The following is a 22,693-nucleotide window of genomic DNA, read 5'->3' on the forward strand; positions in this document are numbered from 1 at the left end:
TGCGGTCTCTAGTCTTTGGTCTTTGGTCAAGTGTTTTACTTCTGACCCAGCTCTCAGATCCATGTTAAAACTGGTTTAAACACTGTCCTGTATACAGCTAATTTAGTGTTCCACTAATTTCTCTCTTATTCCATATGAATTTATTCAATTTACTTCCAAACATACCAGCTTTGCTGATTCTGTTGTCAATTTCCATATTTAATTTACCATCTTCACTAAAAATCGTGCCTAAGTAGCTGAAATGTTTAACTTGTTCCACCGGTTTTCCTTTCATAATGCAGTTGACAATTTCAACGATTCTACCTATTTTCATTGTCTTTGTCTTTTTATTGCTGACCTTCATAACATATCTATTAAAACAGTTATTCAATTTAGTCAGGGAATCTTACAAACTTGTAGCAGATTTATTTAGAAGTATAACATCAACTGCATAAAGCAAAGAGCTGACATTAACATCTCCAATTCTGATATCATATTTAATACTTTCCTTCATAATGTGATCCATATAAATAATGAATAACAGAGGTACATCCTTAATGTACATCCTTCACTCACACCAGATTTAACATTCAACCACCTTCCTGTACTTCCTTCAATTCTAACTGCTGACTAACAACTCAAATAAAGACTAAGAATTGCTTGATATAATGCCCCGTTGACACCATATAACTGTATTGAATAGCTTCTCGCTTGGTATCTTGTCATATGCCTTTTCCAGATCAACTAAACTTAAATACAAATCTTTGTTATATTCCCATGCTTTCTCAACTATTTGTCGTAGTTGAAGTTGAAGTGAAGATCTGATCCTGACAGCCTCTATTTGGCCTGAATCCAGCTTGTTCTTAACCAAGCTTTTCTTCCACAATTCTTCTCAACCGTTTCTCAAGTATACTTGCATAAATCTTGCGAGGAACACTCAGTATGGAAATACCTCTGTAATTCTCACATTCAGTTTTACTTCCCATTTTATATATGGGTACTATGAGAGCTCTACTCCAATCATCGGGAATGTGTCCCTCTGTCCAGGCCTTCTGAACTATGCAGTGCAGCCACTGTAAGACTTTTATACTACCATACTTTAGCATTTCTAGTCGAATATCATCTACTCCTACTGCCTTTCCACATTTCAAGACGTTGATGGCTTTTCTACTTCAAGTATGGATATGTTTCCTGACTGTATGCTTCGTGAATGTTTTTTACCGCGGTGCTATCACTGTTTGTTTCATTTAGCAATTTTTCGAAGTAATTACTCCATACTTAAATGATATCTTTTTCTCCTGTTTTCATATCACCTTTATCATCTCTAACTCCTTTTACAGCACTCTTTCCTCCATTTCTAAGCTTCGTTAACAACCTCCAGAATTTGCCACCTTCTTGATATTTATTTTCTATGTTCTTGCCAAAGTCCTCCCATGACTTTTGTTTAGTTAGTTTTACACAGTATTTAGGTTTCTTTCATTTGTCTTTGTATTCTCTAAGAGCACAAGCGAACTTATTTGAGAGGAACTTCTGATATGCTTTCTTCTTTTCCTTCACTGCCTTTTTAACTTCCTGTGTCCACCATGAAGTTCTGATTTTTCTATCCATGCAGACAACCTCACCACATGCCTCTCTGGCTGAATCAATCAGGGTTTTCTTCAAGGTTTGGTTCCTGTTCTCAAACTCTTTCATTTTTTCTTCAATAATCTTTGTGCATTTTAGTCTACGGTTCACATCTGAGAGCTGCTCAACTTTTATTCGTTTTAAAACTTTCTTACATGTTATTCTTTTCAATATGAAATTCAATTTTATCGTGCTCAAGACTAAATAGTGATCGCTTCCAATTTCAAATCCTCTGCACACTCTGGTGTCCTGCACCAGGGAGAAAACATCAGTATCAACAATAATATAGTCAATGAGACTTTTCTTATTCCTTGCCCCTTCTCTCCATGTGAATTTGTGTAATTTTTATGTTGGAACATGGTGATAGTAATAACCAGTCCATGTCCTGAGCAGAAATCCAACAGGTATTTGCCATTATTATTAGTTTTGCTCTTTGCTCTTTTCTCCATATTTTCACAAAATATTTGTGTATGTCTGACAATCATTTCTTACTCTGCTATTTAGATCCCCAACAATGAGCAACTTTTCCTTTTTCATTGTGTCAGTTGCTTTCTCTAAAGCATCAAAAAATTCCTCCACTTCTACCTTAGGAGAACCGTCTGTAGGACCATAGGCACAAATGAGTCTCACTGTCCAATTTCCCATTCTGATATTTGCCCACATCTCTCTACTTGAGACTGACTGCCATTCAAGAAGATTAGCCTCGTATTTTGTGTTGAATACTATGGCTACTCCTTCTTTTCCTTGATTGTCATTGCCTGAATATAACATTTTTTATTTATTGCTCATAAAGATCTCACCAGTTTTTGTCTTTTTGTTTTAGTCACCCCTATTATGTTGACCTGGTACTTATTTGCAATTCTTTATTAGTAAGTGACTCGTAACACCATAAGAACAAAATACATATGATAATTTATGAAGCCAGAAACTTTTTGCTGGATTTCACAGAATCCTTTGGGCATAAAAAATACAAGGCACTATCAATCAAGTGATATGAAAACAATTCAAAATTATAATGGACAAAAGACTTGTGTCCTATCACAACACCCTATAATTCCAAATTTAAATTAGTCTAGTGATTAATTACTGTCACACATGTTGAGATTTGGGTAATATCTGATGATACATTAAAAAGAGGGGCTCAGCTTGTAACAGCTTCTAGTTGTTACAAGCTGAATACTGCAGTTTCTTCCATTTAATTTTAAGCAGGACTGGAATACCATGTTCATTTTCATAAACTCTCCAAGTTTGTTTGAGGAAACTGCCCACACGTAGTTGCCATGGTTTGCCACTAGGAGGCAATAGTAGCAAAGAGGTGCTGAGTAAGTGTGAGAAGTCATTTTGTGTGTTCGAGTACACAAGAACCATGTCCGTTGTGACATTGCAGCGACGAATTCAAACAGAATTCCCGAAGGAATCACCTGTGTACAACAGTATTAAAAAGTGGTATGAGAAATTCTGGAATTAAGGTTGTGCACTGCTCCTCAGCTGGGACATCCAGAGCCAAATGAAGAAACTATGGATCATGTTAGAGAAGCCTATGTGCGCAGCCCTGCAGAAGTCCACTATGCATGCAAGTTGTAGCAAATTCTCTGTAAGAGACTGAAGGTTTAACTTTTCAAGCTTCAGCTGCATCAGGCTCTCAGCATTAATGACAAAGAAGTGTGTCTTAATTTCTGCAAGGACTTACAGAGGTTTGAAGTTGACAGTTTCACGAAGTCACTCATCTTTAGTGACGAGCAACTTTTCATGTGTGTGTGTGTGTGTGTGGGAAGGTGAATTGGCACAATATGCAAATCTGGGGGACCGAAAATCCCAATGCAGTCAATGAGCATGTGCAAGACTCCCAAAGGTGAATGTCTTTTGTACAATTTTGAAAATGAAGGTGTACAGGCCATTTTTCTTCACAGAGATCACATCACATGGATGATGCACATGGATATGTTGGAGAACTTGTGACACTACAGCTTAATGAAGATAGTAATGATTACATCTATTAACAAGATGGCTGTCTGGTTCATTAGCACACTGAAGTGCGAAGGTACCTCAATGCCACAATGTTGGATAGGATGTAAACTTTAAGATTATGGTGCATTAATATGGCCACAAAGGTCACCAGATTTAACTACATGAGACTTTTTCTTGTAAGGATTCATGAAGAATACTGTCTTTGTGTCCCCACTCCAGGCTAATCTCATGGGGCTTTGCAACTGTATCACTGATCGACCGTGTCATACTCACACGTGTGGGACAAAATGGATTATTGGATTTATGTCTGCCGCATCAACAAAGGTGGACACATTGAGCATTTGTGAGGTATGCAAAAAAAATGGGACAGTTTACCTTTATTTCAGTGTAATAAAATATACAATGTGTTGTGTAATTTATTAGTGGTGAATGTTATGAAAACACTCATATTTGTGTTCAATCAATATTTCAATGGCTGTTATTTTCAATGAAAATTAAACATCTGGGTGAGGTTTATATCACTAAGTAAACAGAGGAAAATGGACTGCATAGTCTCTGTCTCTGTGCTGACTAGGCCTTGGCACTAGCTGACAATGATATTCTCTCTTTTAAGAGAGAATACTAAGCACTAAATACCTACAATATTCTAATTAATGTTCAAATATGCATAGAAATTAAGAGTTTTATAATTAGCAGCATTGTGCTTTTTTTCTGTGGTGTAAAAATACTGAAATCTGTAAAAGTATGAAAAAACATCATATCGATAATTCTAGAACAGGGGTGGCCAACCTATGGCACATTGCATGATTAGAAGTGGCGCATTGAACCCCAGAGAAAAATTTTAAAAAATGTTGTATACAATTTATATATATATATATATATAAACACACAATTAACCTACCACTGAATTCTAGAGTGCGCACTTATTATACTTGTTTGATCTTGAAGCAACAGGCACCTGCAAATGCTGACATGCGTCACCAGTTACTCGATCAGTTTACAGCTGACTCTTGTCATAACGTTTGATGAACTTCTGATTCGATGTGAGTGAACAATTCTGTGTTTCGAACTTATGTTTTTATTAACATTTCTTTAAGTTAAAGATAAGATTTCTGTTTTCATGAAGGCTTAATATAGTTCTGTAAATTTAAAAATAATTTTTTTTATTTTGAAGGTGTATGTCAAGTTCTTGCCCGCTCCCTTAATTTGCTGATACTGAAACCTGCAATTATTCAGTGTATTTGTATGTGTGTGTTTTTATGTTTTTTTTAATACAATATCTTTCTTTTTTTTATTTACGTATAGTAGATTTATTCCTAAAATTTAACTGATCATCAGCAAAGCTTTTGTAATGAGGATGTTTGGGTTGTGTGTGTGATTGCCAGCTGATCGACTGTTTTATGGCAGGAAGCGATCTCGTATTTCATTGGACATAATATATTACAAGAGAGAGACGAAAACGCTCTATGAAAAAATATATTTATAATATTTTTAAACTTATAGAACTGCATAGGCCTACATGAAAACAGGATTCTTATCTTAAACTTGTAGAACTGTTTTTGAATGTTCATAATGTTTAAAACCATAAAATAATTTAAATAAATTATTTAATAATAAGCTTTACTTTATGAAATATTTTTTTTTTACAGTCAGTTACCCATTACTTTGCAAAAGAAAATGAGCAGAAGAAAAGCAGAAGGTGACAGCAAACGCCAGTTTAATGAACTGTGGGAAAATTAGTTCTTATTTAAGCACTGTCTCAGATAATAGAAGACATGATCTTAACAGACACCATAGAAAACATCAAGCTGAATTAGAAGAAAAACTGAAGTTAATTCCTGGGTCTGAGTTGCAGAAAGAATAGGTGGTTAAGAAAAAGGAAGAAATAAAAAAGAGAAAATATATTTGTGAAACGAAGTTGTGAAAGTGTGGCAGTGCCTGAGGGGTCTTATGAAACTGCCTTTGTGTTGGCTAAAAAACACAAGCCTTTCTCTGATGGAGAGAAAGTTGTTAAGCCCTGTCTCGAAAAATTTGCAAAATGTCTTGGTGATAAGAATGTTGTAAGAAAAGTAAACCAAATTGCTCTGTCCAAGCAAACAATTACAAGACGCATCGAAGAACTTTCCCATGATGTTATTGAGCAATTAAAAGACCATGTTCATGCTTGTGCTTTCTTTTCTTTAGCCTTGGACAAATCCGCTGACATATGTGATGTAGCCCAATTAAGCATTTTTATAAGAGGAATTGATTGTAATTTTAACATCTTTGAAGAACTTATTGGTCTTGAGTCACTTCATGGAAAAACCAAAGGGGTCAGACATATTTGACAAAGTAAAGTCATGTCTAGAGAATCAACAACTAGATTCTAGTAAGCTCATCAGTGTGTGCACTGATGGAGCACCATCAATGATAGGTAGAGTTTCTGGGACTGTGACTTTACTTGAAAGGTTTTTAGGTCGTTCTCTACTAAAGTATCACTGTATTATACATGAAGAATCTCTGTGTGGAAAAACTCTAAATTTGAGGCATGTTATGATACCAGTTGTAAAGTGTGTGAATAAAATTAGAGCAAGAGGGTTAAACAGAAGAGAATTCAGAGAATATTGTGAACTGCTAGATATGGAATATGGTGATCTCGTCCTTCATTGTGAGGTGCGCTGGCTTACTAAAGGACAAGTTCTCAGTAGATTTTGGAAGGTGAAAGAAAGTGTTCATAATTTTCTGGAAGAGAAGGATGAGCTGCATGAGGAAAAAGCCCTGTTGTGTGATAAGAAATGGCTATTTGATTTAGCATTTTTAGTTGATGTTACGAGCCACCTCAATGATCTAAATTTGAAACTGCAGGGCAAGAACAAATTGCTTCCTAGCTTAGTAAATGACATCAGTGTATTCAAAATGAAATTAAAACTGTTCACCTCCCAGTTAGAAAATGGGTTTTAAGTCAATTTCCACATTTAAAAGAACATAGTGAATCTGTAGAAAATAATGGCAACTTTACAGAATATACTGAGAAACTCATATTATTACAAGAGTCCTTTAACATTCGTTTTAGCGACTCTGCCAAAGAAGGAGACTGCATACTTGCATTTATAAATCCCTTTTCACTTACTGAACAAAAAATCTTGACGATGCCTAGTAACATACAAATGGAACTTATTGATCTCAGAACCAATTCTTTATTGAAAATGAAATTTAATGAACTTCCATCACTCCCAGATGCTTCTGATATAATTAATTTCTGGCGATCGTTGCCCTGTGAACATTTTCCAGAACTGAGAAAATTTGCTCAGAGTTATATCTGTCATTTTGGAACTACATACAGATGCGAACAAGCATTTTCATAAATGAAAATGATTAAGAACAAACTATGGTCCGGACTGACTGATTCAAATTTGAAAAACTATTTGATGCTTTCTGTAACTGACATTACAAGCTTTGCAAAAGCAAAGCAATTTCAAAAGTCAATAAAATAATTAATGTTTATCTTGTCTTTATATGAAATCCTTTTATTTAAAACTGCTAAAAGTGTCTATATTGCTATATATACCATATATATAATAAATCATTTTATGCTTAACTGTTAAATATATCCATATTACCATATTTTAAAAGCACTGAAAAGTGGTATAAGTTTGTATCATCATCATGAATCATGGGCTCACTGCCCGTTGATGTCTGATGCCTGTTTCACTATCTTCTTCCACCTTTCTTTGTCTAGTGCACAGTGTCGCAGTTTTTGTACACCCATTCCACACTAATCTTTTATATCGTCTATCCATTCTCTCTATGGTCTACCTCTTCTGTTTAAAGCATCCAAAATACCAAACATAAATGTCTTTATCTTCCGGTCCTCACTCATTCTACAGATGTGTCCAAATAATTGCAGCTTCCATTTTATAATCTTCTGCATTAGATTCTGTTTTGGTTGTATCTTCTGATAGAGCTCTTCATTGGTGAATTTCTGTACCCATCCTACTCCTAGAATCTTCCTGTAACAAGTTCTTTCAAATGACAAAATTCTTTTTCTTGATTCTTTATTTATTACCCACGTTTCAGATCCGTACAGTACACTGCTGAAGATGCATGTTTCCAATAGTCTTAGTTTTGTTTGCAGACTGATCACTTTACTTTTCCAGATGTTATCCATAGCCTTCAGATTTGTTCTTCCCTTTGCAATCCTGATCTTTATTTCTTTTTTACAGTCCAAGTCATATGTCAGTTTACTTCCCAAATATGTGAATTGTTCTACATTTTCTATATCAGTTCCATCCACTCGTATCTTTTGTTTCATCTACTTCTCACCAAATACCATTGTCTTTGTTTTTTAAAAGTTCATAACAAGTCCAAATCTCTTCCCTTCCTCATTTAACAATTTCAGTGTTTTTTGTAGTTCTCTTTCGTCTTCTTCAATAATAACAATGTCATCTGCAAATCTCAGATTGTTAATTCTCATTCCGTGTACAGATATTCCTTTGGCATCTTCTTTCATTTTATCCATTGCTCTTTCTAAATGTGCGATGAAAATGCCTGGTGACATTGGGTCTCCCTGTCTAGTACCTCTGCTTGTTTTAAACCATTTCCCCAAATCATCACATATTCTAACTGCTGCAACTGCATTCTGGTAAACATCTTTTAATATAGCTATTAGTTTTTTTATCAATTCCATAGGATTCCAGAACTGTTAATGTCACTTTCTGGTCAATACTGTCAAATGCTTTCTGAAAGTCAACAAAGCAAGTATATACGTTTTTGTTTTTTCTCCTAGCTTTCTCTGCTATTAACTTCATTGTCAAAATCTGTTGAATTGTAGTTCTATCCTTCCTAAATCCTGCTTGCTCGTCTGCAAGGTATGCTATAAGTTTGTATGGCGCATCTTAACTAAAAATTGAAAAAATTGATGCATGAACTATAAAAGGTTGGCCAGCCCTGTTCTAGAACAATTCAGAACAGCAAATGATGGGAAACAGTACTTGAAATTTGTTACAGGGCCAGATGAGAAGTTGTGGTAATAATTCATCATTGTACAGATCCCAGCAACTGGAGATTAAAGCTAAAGCTTATTATTTATGAATAATATCATACTGCATTATAATAAAATTATTTGTATATAGTTAATTTTGCTCTTGTGTAAATATCTCCAACTCACAAATACATTTTACTACCATTAATTAAAGTAGGAAAATTTAAATCCATACACCACAGATGGCACACAATGACCAGTTGCAAGTGGCCACTTCATTTTACTATTTTGACTTTTTTTTTTTATGCTTGAAATATTCCTCATAACTTTATAGTTAATACTGCTTTCATTCAGAAAGCGGTATTAACTGTGCATTACCTAAAGGACTGATGAAAAAGGAGGTAAAGGAGAGATTATTTTTTTTACTTACTTTCTGAATATGATCCTTTTCCACTCCTGCAGGAACCCTGGAAGGCTGCTTAAATAAAGAAAATTATCTTTTATATATCATGACTGAATTTTCAACTTTCAAATATGCAATTATTATTAAATATATTAACAAGCTGATATATATATAAAGTTCCTAGAAAGTACAATTTTCAATTTTTGATTAAATAATGTTCCTATGGCATGTCCTTATTAAAGCATAGTTTTTTATGTGGATTCAATAATAGCTTCATCACAAAATTGCTATGGTGTCATAAAAACTGTATTTTAATGGAAAAATCATGTAAAGATATTTCATCATGAACACACACAGAATTCAAAAATGAATCTTCATCTTACAGGTGAAGAGATTCATTTTAAAGCATGTACAGGTTGTTCGGGATAAATTTGACAGTTTCGTAAGGAAAAAGAAAATCTTCTTTGTATCTATTAAATTTAATGAATTGACAAAAAAACATTACAGGCAGAGTTAATTACAATACTATCAACAAGATTTACTCAAAATAACCACCATTAGCATCGATCACAGCTTCAATTCTGCTTCGGAACCTCGAACAAGCTGATGCTACAGTCTCCCTGGGAAGGGCCGCAAAAACTGTTTTAATTTTATCCATTAACTGGGCTTTTGTATTACTGGAAGTGCGATTGGTGTCTTTTTCAACTGCGCCCCATACAAAATAATCCATGGGGTTAAGGTCTGGGGAGTTTGGAGGCCAAACATTTGGACTGGTGAAGTCGTAGAAATTTTCAGACAACCATTTTTGACTTTTCCCAGAGGTGTGGCAAGGGGCCGAATCCTGCTGCCATACATACGGCCTACCATTGGCTACCCTTGTTATCCAGGGCTTGACTACAGTTAGCAACTCCACGAACAAAGCCCGAATTCCAATGCCAGGGTTCTTCAACACCTGTTCCTGCAGATTTGCGAGGAATTCTGCTGTACGAACGCAATCAGATCGTCTGCTAGGGATCTTTCTTCTTGCTACATCCTCGTAGTCACCATTGCAAGTCTCTAGTTCATGCCTGATTGTTTTTACTGTATTCAGGGAGCATTGGGCAGCAGTCGTAATATCCTTATTTTGATGGCGGGCACGAATCATCATGATACAAGTTATTCTCTTCCATGATTCAGGTGGGTTCCAGCTATCCATCCTTTCTGACATCTTGTATATGAATGAAGAAGGGTCCAAACTTTTAAATGAAGAGAAGTGTGTGTTAATACATGTAACTTACGGAAAAATATAATTAATTATAAATATGTCAAATTTATCCCGAACACCCTGTACATGCAAAAAAAATACAGTTTATTGATAATAATATGAAATTTTTAAAAATATTTTGGAGAGAAACTAACAGGCAAAATTTAAAAGTTAGAACACACAATAATCAGTTTTTGTTCATAGTAAGTGCTGTGAGCTACAAGAATAACATTTGACGAGACTAATTTTTACTTGAACAATGATATTTTATACTTTAAAACCAACAAAACAAAATTTTTTTTTACAGTTGTTAAGAATTAAAATTGGCTAAATTGACTAAGGAAACACAATCATTCAAATATAAACTAGATCAATGTAATAAGATCTTGGGTCTTTCTTTAAGCAAATGTCTATACTTAAAACAGTTTCTCTTTACACACACACACACACACATATATATATATGACATAAACTGGTGTCCAAAAGCTACAGATGAACTACCTTTATTACCTGCATATGAAAAATTTTTATGACTATAGCTAAATGTGGACATACATTTATTGCCAACATACTAATGAATTATATTACACAAAAAAGGGTGTTATAAATTTTGTACAAATTAAATCGCAATACATTTTTGGCAAAAGTTACAAATTTCCTAAGGATGCAACCAAGAAATTAATATTCAGTATGGAATGTGTCCATCCCAAACTGCGAGGCAGCTCTCACAACGTCATACCATGTATAGAAACAAGTGATTAGGAGTTGTGGCAAACTAGCCATATCCTCCTTCAGAACAAGATAAAGCTTTGTTTGTTTTCTGGAAGGAAATATTGAGCTGCAGTGCATCTCCTTATTGCATCCCAAATGTATTCTATTGGTCAGGGGTGCTTAAGGGTCAAAGCTGTATAACTGAGAGGAGACCTCCACATAGCCTTTAAAGGAATGGGGAGAACAGAACAGGGCTTCTGACCTAATGTCCAATCCTCACCTTCTCGTGGTGCACCCTGTTGGGTATCTACTTTGATACTGAACGAACGAGGATGGGCTGGCAATTTGGGATTTAGCCGACCAAATTGTATTCTTATTGGTTAAACCAAAATAGAAAATGATGGTACAACATGACAAAATTTCATGCCGGCTGGGGCGTCACCTGGTTAAACAAGGCCCCCGTTGTTTTCACCAGGGAACCAGGGCGAACAGCGAAAAGTCAGCTACTGGAACAAATCTGAAAACAAACCCCAACTCAACATCACCAGAGTTAAAGATCGGTACTATCAATGTAAGAAGCCTGAATGGCAAAGAAATTGAGCTAGCTGAGGAATTAGATAAGTACCAGATCGACATAATAGGGGTGACTGAAACAAAAAAGACCAAAACTGGTGAGATCTTTCTGAGCAATAAATACAAAATGTTATATTCAGGCAATGACAATCAAGGAAAAGAAGGAGTAGCCATAGTATTCAACACAAAATAGAGGCTAATCATCTTGAATGGCAGGCAGTCTCAAGTAGAGTAATGTGGGCAAATATGAGAATGGGGAACTGGACAATGAGACTTATTTGTGCCTATGGTCCCACAGAAGGTTCTACTAAGGTAGAAGTGGAGGAATTTTTTGAGGCTTTAGAAAAAGCAACTGACACAATGAAAAAGGAAAAGTTGGTCCTTGTTGGAGATCTAAATAGCAGAGTAGGAAATGATTGTGAGACATACAAAAATATTTTGGGAAAATTTGGAGAAAAGAGCAAAGCTAATAATAACGGCAAATATCTGTTGGATTTCTGCTCAGGACATGGACTTGTTATTACTAACACCATGTTCCAACATAAAAATGTGCACAAATTCACATGGAGAGAAGAGGCTAGGAATAAGAAAAGTCTCATTGACTATGTTATTGTTGATAGTGATGTTTTCTCCCTGGTGCAGGACACCAGAGTGTACAGAGGATTTGAAATTGGAAGTGATCACTATTTAGTCTTGAGCAGGATAAAATTGAATTTCATATCGAAAAGAAAAACATGTAAGAAAGTTTTAAAGCGAATAAAAGTTGAGCAGCTCTCAGATGTGAACTGTAGACTAAAATACACAAAGATTATTGAAGAAAAAATGAAAGAGTTTGAGAACAGGAATCAAACCTTGGAGATTCAGTGGCAAACTCTGAAGAAAACATTGATTGATTCTACCAGAGAGGCATGTGGTGAGGTTGTGTGCAAGGATAAAAAAATCAGAACTCCCTGGTGGACACAGGAAGTTAAAGAGGCAGTGAAGGAAAAGAAGAAAGCATATCAAAAGTTCCTGGCAAATAAGTCAGCTTGTGCTCTTAGAGAATCCAGAGACAAATGTAAGAAAGCTAAACAGTGTGTAAAACTAGCTAAAATTCTTGCCAAAGTCATGGGAGGACTTTGGCAAGAATATAGAAAATAAATATCAAGAAGGTGGCAAAATATTCTGGAGGTTGTTGAAGAAGCTTAGGAATGGAGGAAAGAGTGCTGTAAAAGGAATTAGAGATGATAAAGGTGACATGAAAACAGGAGAAAAAGATATCCTTGAAGTATGGAGTAATTACTTTGAAAAACTGCTAAATGAAACAAGCAGTGATGACAGCACAGTGATAAAAAACACTGACCAGGCATGCAGTCAGGATTACATATCCATACTTTAAGTAGAAAAAGCTATCAAAGGCTTGAAATGTGGAAAGGCAGCAGGAGTAGATGATATTCGACCAGAAATGCTGAAGCATGGTGGTATAAGAGTCTTACAGTGGCTGCACTGCATAGTTCAGAAAGCCTGGACAGAGGGACGAATTCCTGATGATTGGAGTAGAGCTCTCATAGTACCCATATATAAAAAGGGAAATAAAACTGAATGTGAGAATTACAGAGGTATTTCTCTACTGAGTGTTCCTGGCAAGATCTATGCAAGTATACTTGAGAAACGGTTGAGAAGAATTGTGGAAGAAAAGCTTGGTGAAGAACAAGCTGGATTCAGGCCAAATAGAGGCTGTCAGGATCAGATCTTCACTTTACGACAAATAGTCGAGAAAGCATGGGAATATAACAAAGATCTGTATTTAAGTTTTGTCGATTTGGAAAAGGCATATGACAAGGTGCCAAGAGAGAAGCTATTCAATACGCTGCAGTTATATGGTGTCAATGGGGCATTATATCAAGCAATACTTAGTCTTTATTTGAGTTGTAAGTCAGCAGTTAGAATTGAAGGAAGTACAGGAAGATGGTTTAATGTTAAATCTGGTGTTAGACAAGGATGTACATTATCCCCTCTGTTATTCATTATCTATATGGATCACATTATGAAGGAATGTGGTATTAAACCTGATATCAAAATTGGAGATGTTAATGTCAGCTCTTTGCTTTATGCGGATGATATTATACTTCTAAATAAATCCGCTACAAGTCTGCAAGATTCTCTGACTAAATTGAATAGCTGTTGTAATAGATATGGTATGAAGGTGAGCAATAAAAAGACAAAGACAATGAAAATAGGCAGAATCATTGAAAATGTCAACTGTGTTGTGAATGGAGAACCTGTGGAACAAGTAAAACATTTCAGCTACTTAGGCACGATTTTTACTGAAGATGGTAAATTAAATATAGAAATAGACAACAGAATCAGCAAAGCTGGTATGGTGGGAAGTCAATTGAATAAATTCATATGGAATAAAAAAGAAATTAGTCGGAACACTAAATTAGCTGTATACAAGACAGTGTTCAAACCAGTTTTAACTTATGGATCTGAGAGCTGGGTCAGAAGTAAAACACTTGACCAAAGACTAGAGACCGCAGATATGAGAGTCCTGAGAAAGATTAGAGGCGTGAACAGATGGCATCAATGGCAATATCATATTAAAAATGAGGATATTAGGAAAGAACTTGACATTGTCAGCATCCAGGAATGTGTTAGCAGAGCTAATCTCAGGTGGTATGGTCACTTAAATAGAATGGGAGAGGAAAGATTAGCAAAACAAGTGTTCTCTGCCAGGTTGGCAGGAAAACGACCCAGAGGAAGACCAAGATATAGGTGGATTGATACGGTACAAAGTGCCTTAGACGATAGAAATATAAGATCTGATAATGTTGGAGTCTTGACAAGTAACAGACTGATTTGGAGGAAAATTGTAGATAGGAAGTTAGTAATGATGTAATTTTTTCATGTAGTACTGTCATATCCTGTACACCCCTTGAGGGTACATGGCAGGAATTTGATGATGATGATGATGTATTCTATTGGGTTGAGATCTGAGGAGAGTACTACCACTCAATTCGATTAATATCCTCAGTCACCAGAAGTATCTCCATTGCTTGTGTACAACGTAGTGTGGAAATTGTCATCCATAAAAATGAAATTTTTGCCTACAGTACCATGGAACAACTGAACATGACACTGAAGAACTTTGTTGCAATATCTTTCATCACTCATAGTTCGTTTATTCAGCAACTATAGCTCAGTGCATCCATTAAGAATAATGCCTTCCCACATCATGACCCCAGCACTGCCATAGCTATCCCTTTCAAGAACATTCCCATGATGTTAAGCAGTACCACTTCCAAGCCAGATCAAGTGTCATCCAGAATCAGAGGAAAGACCAAAACAACTCTCATCTGTAAAGAATACATTAGCCCAGTGGTCGGTAACCTTTTTAATATGAAGGGCACAATACTACGGAGCCATGATGCTCGTGGGAACTGTGTTGCCGACTCCTCCTGATTTAAATAATTAAACTTAAAATTACAATTGGCATGAATGGTTTTGAAATGTCTTTCTATATTACTTTTTTTTAGAAATAACCACACTATTATTGCATAATAAACAAATACATTTGTCATTATGATTGATAAAGCAAGGCGCTCGCATCTGATCTGACAGATACATGCTAATTGTTAACATGAATATTCTTTTTGTCTTCATTTTTTATGGCATTTTATATTAATTCATATGTGACAAAAATATGTTGTAAAAGCGAGGTAAATAAAATGTTAAAATTTGAAATCTCATTTTTCTTAAAAACAACTAATCAGAATTTCTAAGCCTGATATGAGAGAAAAAAATGTCTGTATCATGAGCCCTCTGTAATTTTCAAATTTTATATTGCGCTCTCCATATTAAAAAGGTTGCTGACCTCTGCAAGATGCTTTACATTTATGGAAAATACTAAGGAAAGAGGTCTGGATCTTGCTCCACCTTTACTAAGAGTTGCCGATAAGGCACTACTTATGCTTGCATCTGCTGAAACTTTTAGTTTCTATATATTCAGCATACAACTCTTGTAGTTTCTATATTCGGCTATGAAATAATGTTGGATTCAATATTCACTTAATTTGTACCATCATGTATAGTATTTGCAGTGTTTTTTCTTTATGTTTTCTTGCATTTTAGCACATACCAGTAATGAATGTTTCTCTCAGATATACTGCGATCTATACTGCAAAATTACTGCTGCGAGCTCCAAAGCAGTTTACAAAAATTTCTCTCAGGGCGCACTAAAAATTCACCGTGGGCACCATTGTGCCCGTGGGCATTGCGTTGCCGACCTCTGCATTAGCCCATGGTGTCTTGTCCAATTTTTATGAATACAACAACACTGAAAACATGCTCTACGATGAGCTGTGGATAGAAAGTACAGGCTTTCAGGCATATAGGCCTACTTGTCACAGACAACTTGATAAGTTTGTCGAGATATTTGCATAACTGTCTGTGAATGGAGCCAACTTGCAAGCTGACCTGCCATAGTGTGTTGATTATATTTTGCTGTTATAACCAAAAATTTCTCTTCATGCTCCATGGTAGAGAAAGGGCAACCTCTTAGAAATGTCTGGAACACATTCCATTAGTGAAATGCTGCTCAGAACCTGGATACAACACCGTCAGATTCCAAACCCTCTGGCAATATCAGTAATTCTGTGCCTTCTTCAAGCTTTCCAATAATTCTTCCCCATGTGTAATCATTTTGATGATGTCTTTGAGATAGACATCCAAGTTTGCAACTTTATTCCTTCACAAAAATAGCTTCCTTCAAACACAATTCACATATTGCAGCCTTTTCCTTTTATCACGTGACCTTTTAAGTGCGATTTGAACATCTGAATGTGTACCCACTTTCTACTCTAAATCGTCAACTATGCAAATTTTTAACGAATTTTGACTAATTAATTGCAAATAACTGCGTTTATGTGTAAAACATGGGGTATAAGTTGTGCATTTGTTTGTTTGCAAAGCCTAGTTTTAAGTTAACCTTGTTTACAAAATCATTCAACTTAGCATGCTGATAGAACATGGTGGTGAAAGGCAAATTGCTGCATAGATTCTCAGAGATGGTACAGTGCCATGAGTGTAGAAAGTATGCATGGAGAGATGTCGTGGATGTTTATGTGGAGAGGCTCAATAAGAGAAAATAACAGTGTGGGTATGTAGGAAGCACGATATTCTGATGGACCAAGAGGCTTACTTAAGTATGAGTTTAAATACAAGTACGGAACATGCTGTCGTAACTGACAGCAGGCGAGGATTGTGCAAATGCATTTTTCCACACAGAAACTGTGCAGAAAAAAGTCTGATTGACGATAACGTGGGTGATAATTTATAGGATGTTAAAAGCAGTGAAATTAAAATGTGAGACAATGGGGTTGCTTAAGGGTCAAGGCTGTATAACTGACAGGAGACCTCCACATAGCCGTTAAAGGAATGCAGAGAACTGACCATGGCTTCTGACCTAATGTCCAATCCTCACCTTCTCGTGGTGCACTCTGTCAGGTATCTACCTGGATACTGAATGAACGAGGATGGGCTGGGGGATTTAGCCGACCAAATTGTATTCTTATTGGCTTAAACCACAATATTAAATGATGGTAGAACATGATAGAATTTCATGCTGGCTGTGGTGTCGCCCGGTTACACAAGGTCCTTGTTGTTTTTGCCAGGGAACCAGGGTGAACAGCGAAAAGTCAGCTACTGGAACTAATCTGAAAATCCACCTGAACTCAACATTACCAGAGTTCAAGATCAGTACTATCAACATAAGAAGCCTGAATGGTAAAAAAATGGAGCTAGCTGAGGAATTAGATAATTACCAGATCGACATAATAGTGGTGACTGAAACAAAAAAGACCAAAACTGGTGAGCTCTTTCTGAGCAATAAATACAAAATGTTATATTCAGGCAATGAAAATCAAGGAAAAGAAGGAGTAGCCATAGTATTCAACATTAATACGAGGCTAATCTTCTTGAATGGCAGGCAGTCTCAAGAAGAGTGATGTGGGCAAATATCACAATGGGGAACTGGACAATGAGACTTATTTGTGCTTATGGTACCACAGAAGGTTCTACTAAGGTAGAAGTGGAGGAATTTTTTGAGGCTTTAGAGAAAGCAGCTGACACAATGAAAATGAAAAGTTGATCCTTGTTGGGGATCTAAAGAGTAGGAAATGATTGTCAGACATACAAAAATATTTTGGGAAAATTTGGAGAAAAGAGCAAAGCTAATAATAATGGCAAATATGCGTTGGATTTCTGCTCAGGACATGGACTTGTTATTACTAACACCATGTTCCAATATAAAAATGTGCACAAATTCACATGGAGAGAAGAGGCAAGGAATAAGAAATGTCTCATTGACTATGTTATTGTTGATAGTGATGTTTTCTCCCTGGTGCAGGACACTAGAGTGTACAGAGGATCTGAAATTGGAAGTGATCACAATTTAGTCTTGAGCAGGATAAAATTGAATTCCATATTGAAAAGAATGATATATAAGAAAGTTTTAAAGCGAATAAAAGTTGAGCAGTTCTCAGTTGTGAACTGTAGACTAAAATACACAAAGATTATTGAAGAAAAAATGAAAGAGTTTGAGAACAGGAACCAAACCTTGGAGATTCAGTGGCAAACCTTGAAGAAAACCCTGATTGATTCAGCCAGAGAGGCATGTGGTTAGGTTGTCTGCAAGAGTAGAAAAATCAGAACTCCCTGGTGGACACAGGAAGTTAAAGAGGCAGTGAAGGAAAAGAAGAAAGCATATCAAGTTCCTGGCAAATAAGCCAGCTTGTGCTCTTAGAGAATACAGAGACCAATGTAATAAAGCTAAACACTGTGTAAAACTAGCTAAACAAAAGTCATGGGAAGACTTTGGTAAGAACATAGCAAATAAAAATCAAGAAGGTGGCAAGGATATTCTGGAGGTTGTTGAAGAAGCTCAGAAATGGAGGAAAGAGTGCTGTAAAAGGAATTAGAGATGATAAAGGTGATATGAAAACTGGAGAAAAAGATATCCTTGAAGTATGGAGTAATTACTTCGAAAAATTGCTAAATGAAACTAGCAGTGATGACAGCACAGCGATAAAAAACACTGACCAGGCATGCCATCAGGAATGCATATCCATGCTTGAAGTAGAAAAAAAGCCATTAAAAGTCTGAAATGTGGAAAGGCAGCTGGAGTAGATGATATTAGACCAGAAATGCTCATGTAGGAGGTATAAAAGTTTTACAGTGGCTACACTTGACAGTTCAGAGGGTCTGGACAGAAGGACGAATTCCAGATGATTGGAGTAGAGCTCTCATATTACCCATATATAAAAAAGGGAAATAAAACTGATTGTGAGAATTACAGAGGTTCAAACCAATTTTAACTTATGGATCTGAGAGCTGGGTCAGAAGTAAAACACTTGACCAAAGACTAGAGACCACAGATAGGAGTCCTGAGAAAGATTAGGGGCATGAACAGATGGCATCAGTGGCAATATCATATTAAAAACGAGGATATTAGAAAAGAACTTGACATTGTCAGCATCCAGGAATGCGTTAGCATAGCTAATCTCAGGTAGTATGGTTACTTAAAGAGAATGGGCGAGGAAAGATTAGCTAAACAAGTGTTCTCTGCCAGGTTGGCAGGAAAAAGACTCAGAGGAAGCTATAGGTGGATTGATACGGTAAAAAGTGCCTTAGAAGATAGATATAAATATAAGATCTGACAATGTTGCAGCTTTGACAGGTAACAGATTGATTTGGCAGAAAATTGTAGGCAGGAAGTTAGTACTGATATAAATTTTTCATGAAGTACTATCATATCCTGTACACCCCTTGAGGGTAAATGTCAGGAATTTGATGATGATGATGATGAACAATGGCATTGAGAAACAAAGTGCAGTTACAGTAAGGATGAGCAGGACTGACAGCAAACAAGTGTGTGTAACTGGCGATAAAATAATGAGAGTGAACGATAGTGAAAAAAGGATATAAGCTTTGAAAGCTGAGTTCGTGAAGATGAGGCAGATGGAGTGAAATGAAGAGAATTGTAGATATATATGGAAAAATGAAGAAGAAGAAAACGAATCATGTTGGGATGAAAGAGGTCACAAAAGACCCCTGAGTGGCATTGTATGGAGATTTGATTATTAGAGATGTGGTAAACGAGAAGATGAACAATGTTTGTTTTCCAGGAATAAAATGAAGTGATTGCGGCACTGGATACGAGAGGTAAGTGAGCAAATAAGTTGGTAGTAGTAATAGGGACAAATGACTTGACAGGAGACAAGCAACATGTAAGACTGGTTATCAAGAGGTTGTTGAGAAGGAAAAGATAATAGTGTGGTTATGAAAGGTAGTCAGTGTGTTGCCCAGATATGACATAAGGTGGAGAGCAAGAATTATCAATGATAGGTTAGCAGAAATGTGTGAAGAGAAAGAGTGCAGTATGTTAATATGTAGAATGAGTATGAAGGAAAAATTGAACTGTATAAGAGTGATGGACTCATTTGAATTGTTTTGGTGTGAGTTATTTGGAGAGACTGCTGCTGAAAGGGAGAGTAAGGAGGGAGAGATTGAAGTTGTGCTTATGAATGAAGTGGGTAGCATGAAAATAGAGAATGAGAGAAGAAGTGTGCAAGACAAACAGGGAACTCAGGGTGGACAGGGGAACACAGCATAAGGAAGGCTGATGCTCCAGGAGGATGTGAATGGAGTGGAGACAAAAAAAAAGGAAGGGGGATGAACTGGGATCTAGGGAAAACAGTTGGATTTGAAGAAGGTTCTGGAATGAATAAGGAGAAAAAGAGGCTCAGGGAAAGTATGGAAAGTCATATCTAATAAGTGGTATCAGTGTAACTTGTTATAGATACAGGAATGAGCTGTTATGTTTGTATATAAATGCTAAAAGTATGAGAAACAAGGCAATTGGAATGGTTGCATTAATTTAGTTTGTTCACCAAAAAATTGTTGAGAAAACTATCAGGAATAGAGATGAAAGCTTATGATTATTTTGTGAAGATAGAAATGGGTAAAAAGGGAGTTGGAGTGCTATTGATGAGAGAGAATTATGTTCATACAAAGTAGAGATGCAAAATGGAAATAGTAGCAGTGGTTTGAGGCAGTATAATGTGAGATAGAGGTGAACAGAATGAAATACTTAGTCGGATGTTAACATAGACCTGGTAATGTGGATGGTAGTGAACATGAAATGCATAATCAAATTAACCATACAAATAAGAAAAGAGTGATCATTATGGGCAATTTTAATTATGGCAATATAGACTAGAATGATGAGATAGCAACTGGAAGTAAAGAAAACATGTTTCCATTTTAAAAATTATGGACTTTATAACCTGAGTTATAAATAATTATTTTAATTCCCCGACATTTCGACCTTCATATTAAGGTCATCAACTGGAGTATATACAAATATACAAGGACAAGTTGAGTTACATTTCACACAGTATGCTAAAGAGACAATGATTTGATCAACTAGTGTTTCTAGAGTTTTTAAGGAACAACTAACTCAGACAGTATGTAACAGAGGACACGCGAGGACTGAGGGTCTTGGATTTGATTATCTCATCAGAGGATGTTATTATAAATGAGGTGTCAAATCTCCCTCCAGTTAGTGAGAGTGACCATGAAGTGATTACCTTGGTGACTGCCAACCATGTAAGGACTTCTGTGAGGAAATAGTATATGTGGAACTACAAGGCTGGTGATCATGAGAAGGCTAAGGAGACAGCTTGGAGCTCTAGCATGGAATGGGGAGTTGGGTGGAAGGAGATCAATACTGCTTGGGTGATATAGAAGCAATGTCTAAATGTATTCCAAAGATCAGAAGATTAAATAAAGTAGGTATGAAATGGATGAATGAAGAGATTAAGAATGCAAAACAGAGAAAAAAAAAAAGACATTATGGAGGCAACATAAGAGGAATGGTAATAATCAATTCCATGAGGAATACAAATAACAAGAAAGAAGAGTGATTCAGTTGGTAAGGGTAGGAAAAGTTCAGTATGAGCAGCAGTTAGCTAATGAAGAAGAAAAAAAAAAAAAAAATCCAGGATGTTATTTCGATATGTAGCCAGCAAAAATAAGAATGACTATGGTAGAATAGCGTCGAATGGAGAAAATGGTATAAGGACAACTGCTTCAGAGGACATAGTTAAGATATTTAATAAGCAGTTCATGAAGGTCTTTCATCTTGTGAGTGTGACATCATGGAGAGTTTGAGAGCAGTGGATGGTGAGGAAGAGGTATATGGGGAATTAAGCAAACTTGATATTAAGAAGGCTGTGGGACTCGATGATATATCACTGCATATTTAGAAGGAATGTCCCGAGGAGTTGACATCTGCCTTGACATATTTGCTTAATATGAGTCTTACATTGGATAAAGTTCCAAGGAGTAGAAGGAAGGCAAGATTGTACCACTTCATAAAATAGGTGAGAAAGTCAAGCATGAAATTATAGACCAATATGTGTGTCCAGTGTTGTTGTGGTTAAAGCGTTGGAAAGACTAGTGAGAATTGGAATCCAGAATTGGGTTGCAAATGTGGTATTATCTTTGATGCACAGCATGGATTTACTAATGGGAGGTCATGTTTTTAGTAACTTACTTACTTATTACAATAAGGCGACAGCAGCACTGGATGTGGGAGATAGATACATAGTAGTGTACTTACAAAGGATTTTCAAAGATTACTGCATCACAAGTTGAAAGTCAAACTAGAGTGGATGGGATTGGATATTAGACTAGTGCACTGGATTGGGATTTGGCTGTCTGATAGGTATAAACAAGTTGTGTATGGGGGGAGCAATATCCAGAAGAGAAAAGTCACCAGCAGTGTGCCTCAGGGGTCTGTTTTAGGACTATTCCTGTTCGCATTGATTGGAGTGAGGAGAGGACACACGGGAGGAAGGAACTGGATTTTATGTGGTTATTAAGGGATAACTATCTGCGACAGCATGTAATGGAAAATACTAGGGGTCAGAGAGTGCTTGACCTAGTAATTACATCTGAGGATTTGGCTGTAACAAATATGACCACATTGCCACCAATTGGTGAGAGTGATCATAGGGTCTTAACTTGGGAGGTGGCTAAAGGTGTAGAATTTTCAATTAAGACAGGGTACATGTGGAATTATCGGGCTGGAAAGTATGACAAGCTTAGGAGTTTGATTGGTTCAGTGCCATGGCATGTACAACTGCAAGGACTAGAAGTTGATAGTGCATGGGAGGTAGTTAAGAAGTGCTTG

At 36.3% G+C, this 22,693-nt stretch overlaps 1 protein-coding gene across 1 annotated transcript in view; it reads right to left on the minus strand.

Moving 5' to 3' along the window:
• LOC150093110 (uncharacterized) overlaps positions 1-22,693 on the minus strand; it is a 532,180-nt gene that overhangs the window by 270,419 nt on the left and 239,068 nt on the right. The window contains exon 9 of the mRNA XM_090414155.1: positions 8,961-9,008. Coding sequence (XP_090270281.1) covers positions 8,961-9,008 — 48 coding nt within the window. The remainder of the gene's footprint in view (positions 1-8,960; positions 9,009-22,693) is intronic.

This window comes from Typopeltis vanoorti, chromosome 24 (assembly GCF_054136105.1).
Source record: "Typopeltis vanoorti isolate ZY-2024b chromosome 24, IOZ_Tvanoo_1.0, whole genome shotgun sequence".
NCBI classification, from domain to species: domain Eukaryota; kingdom Metazoa; phylum Arthropoda; class Arachnida; order Uropygi; family Thelyphonidae; genus Typopeltis; species Typopeltis vanoorti.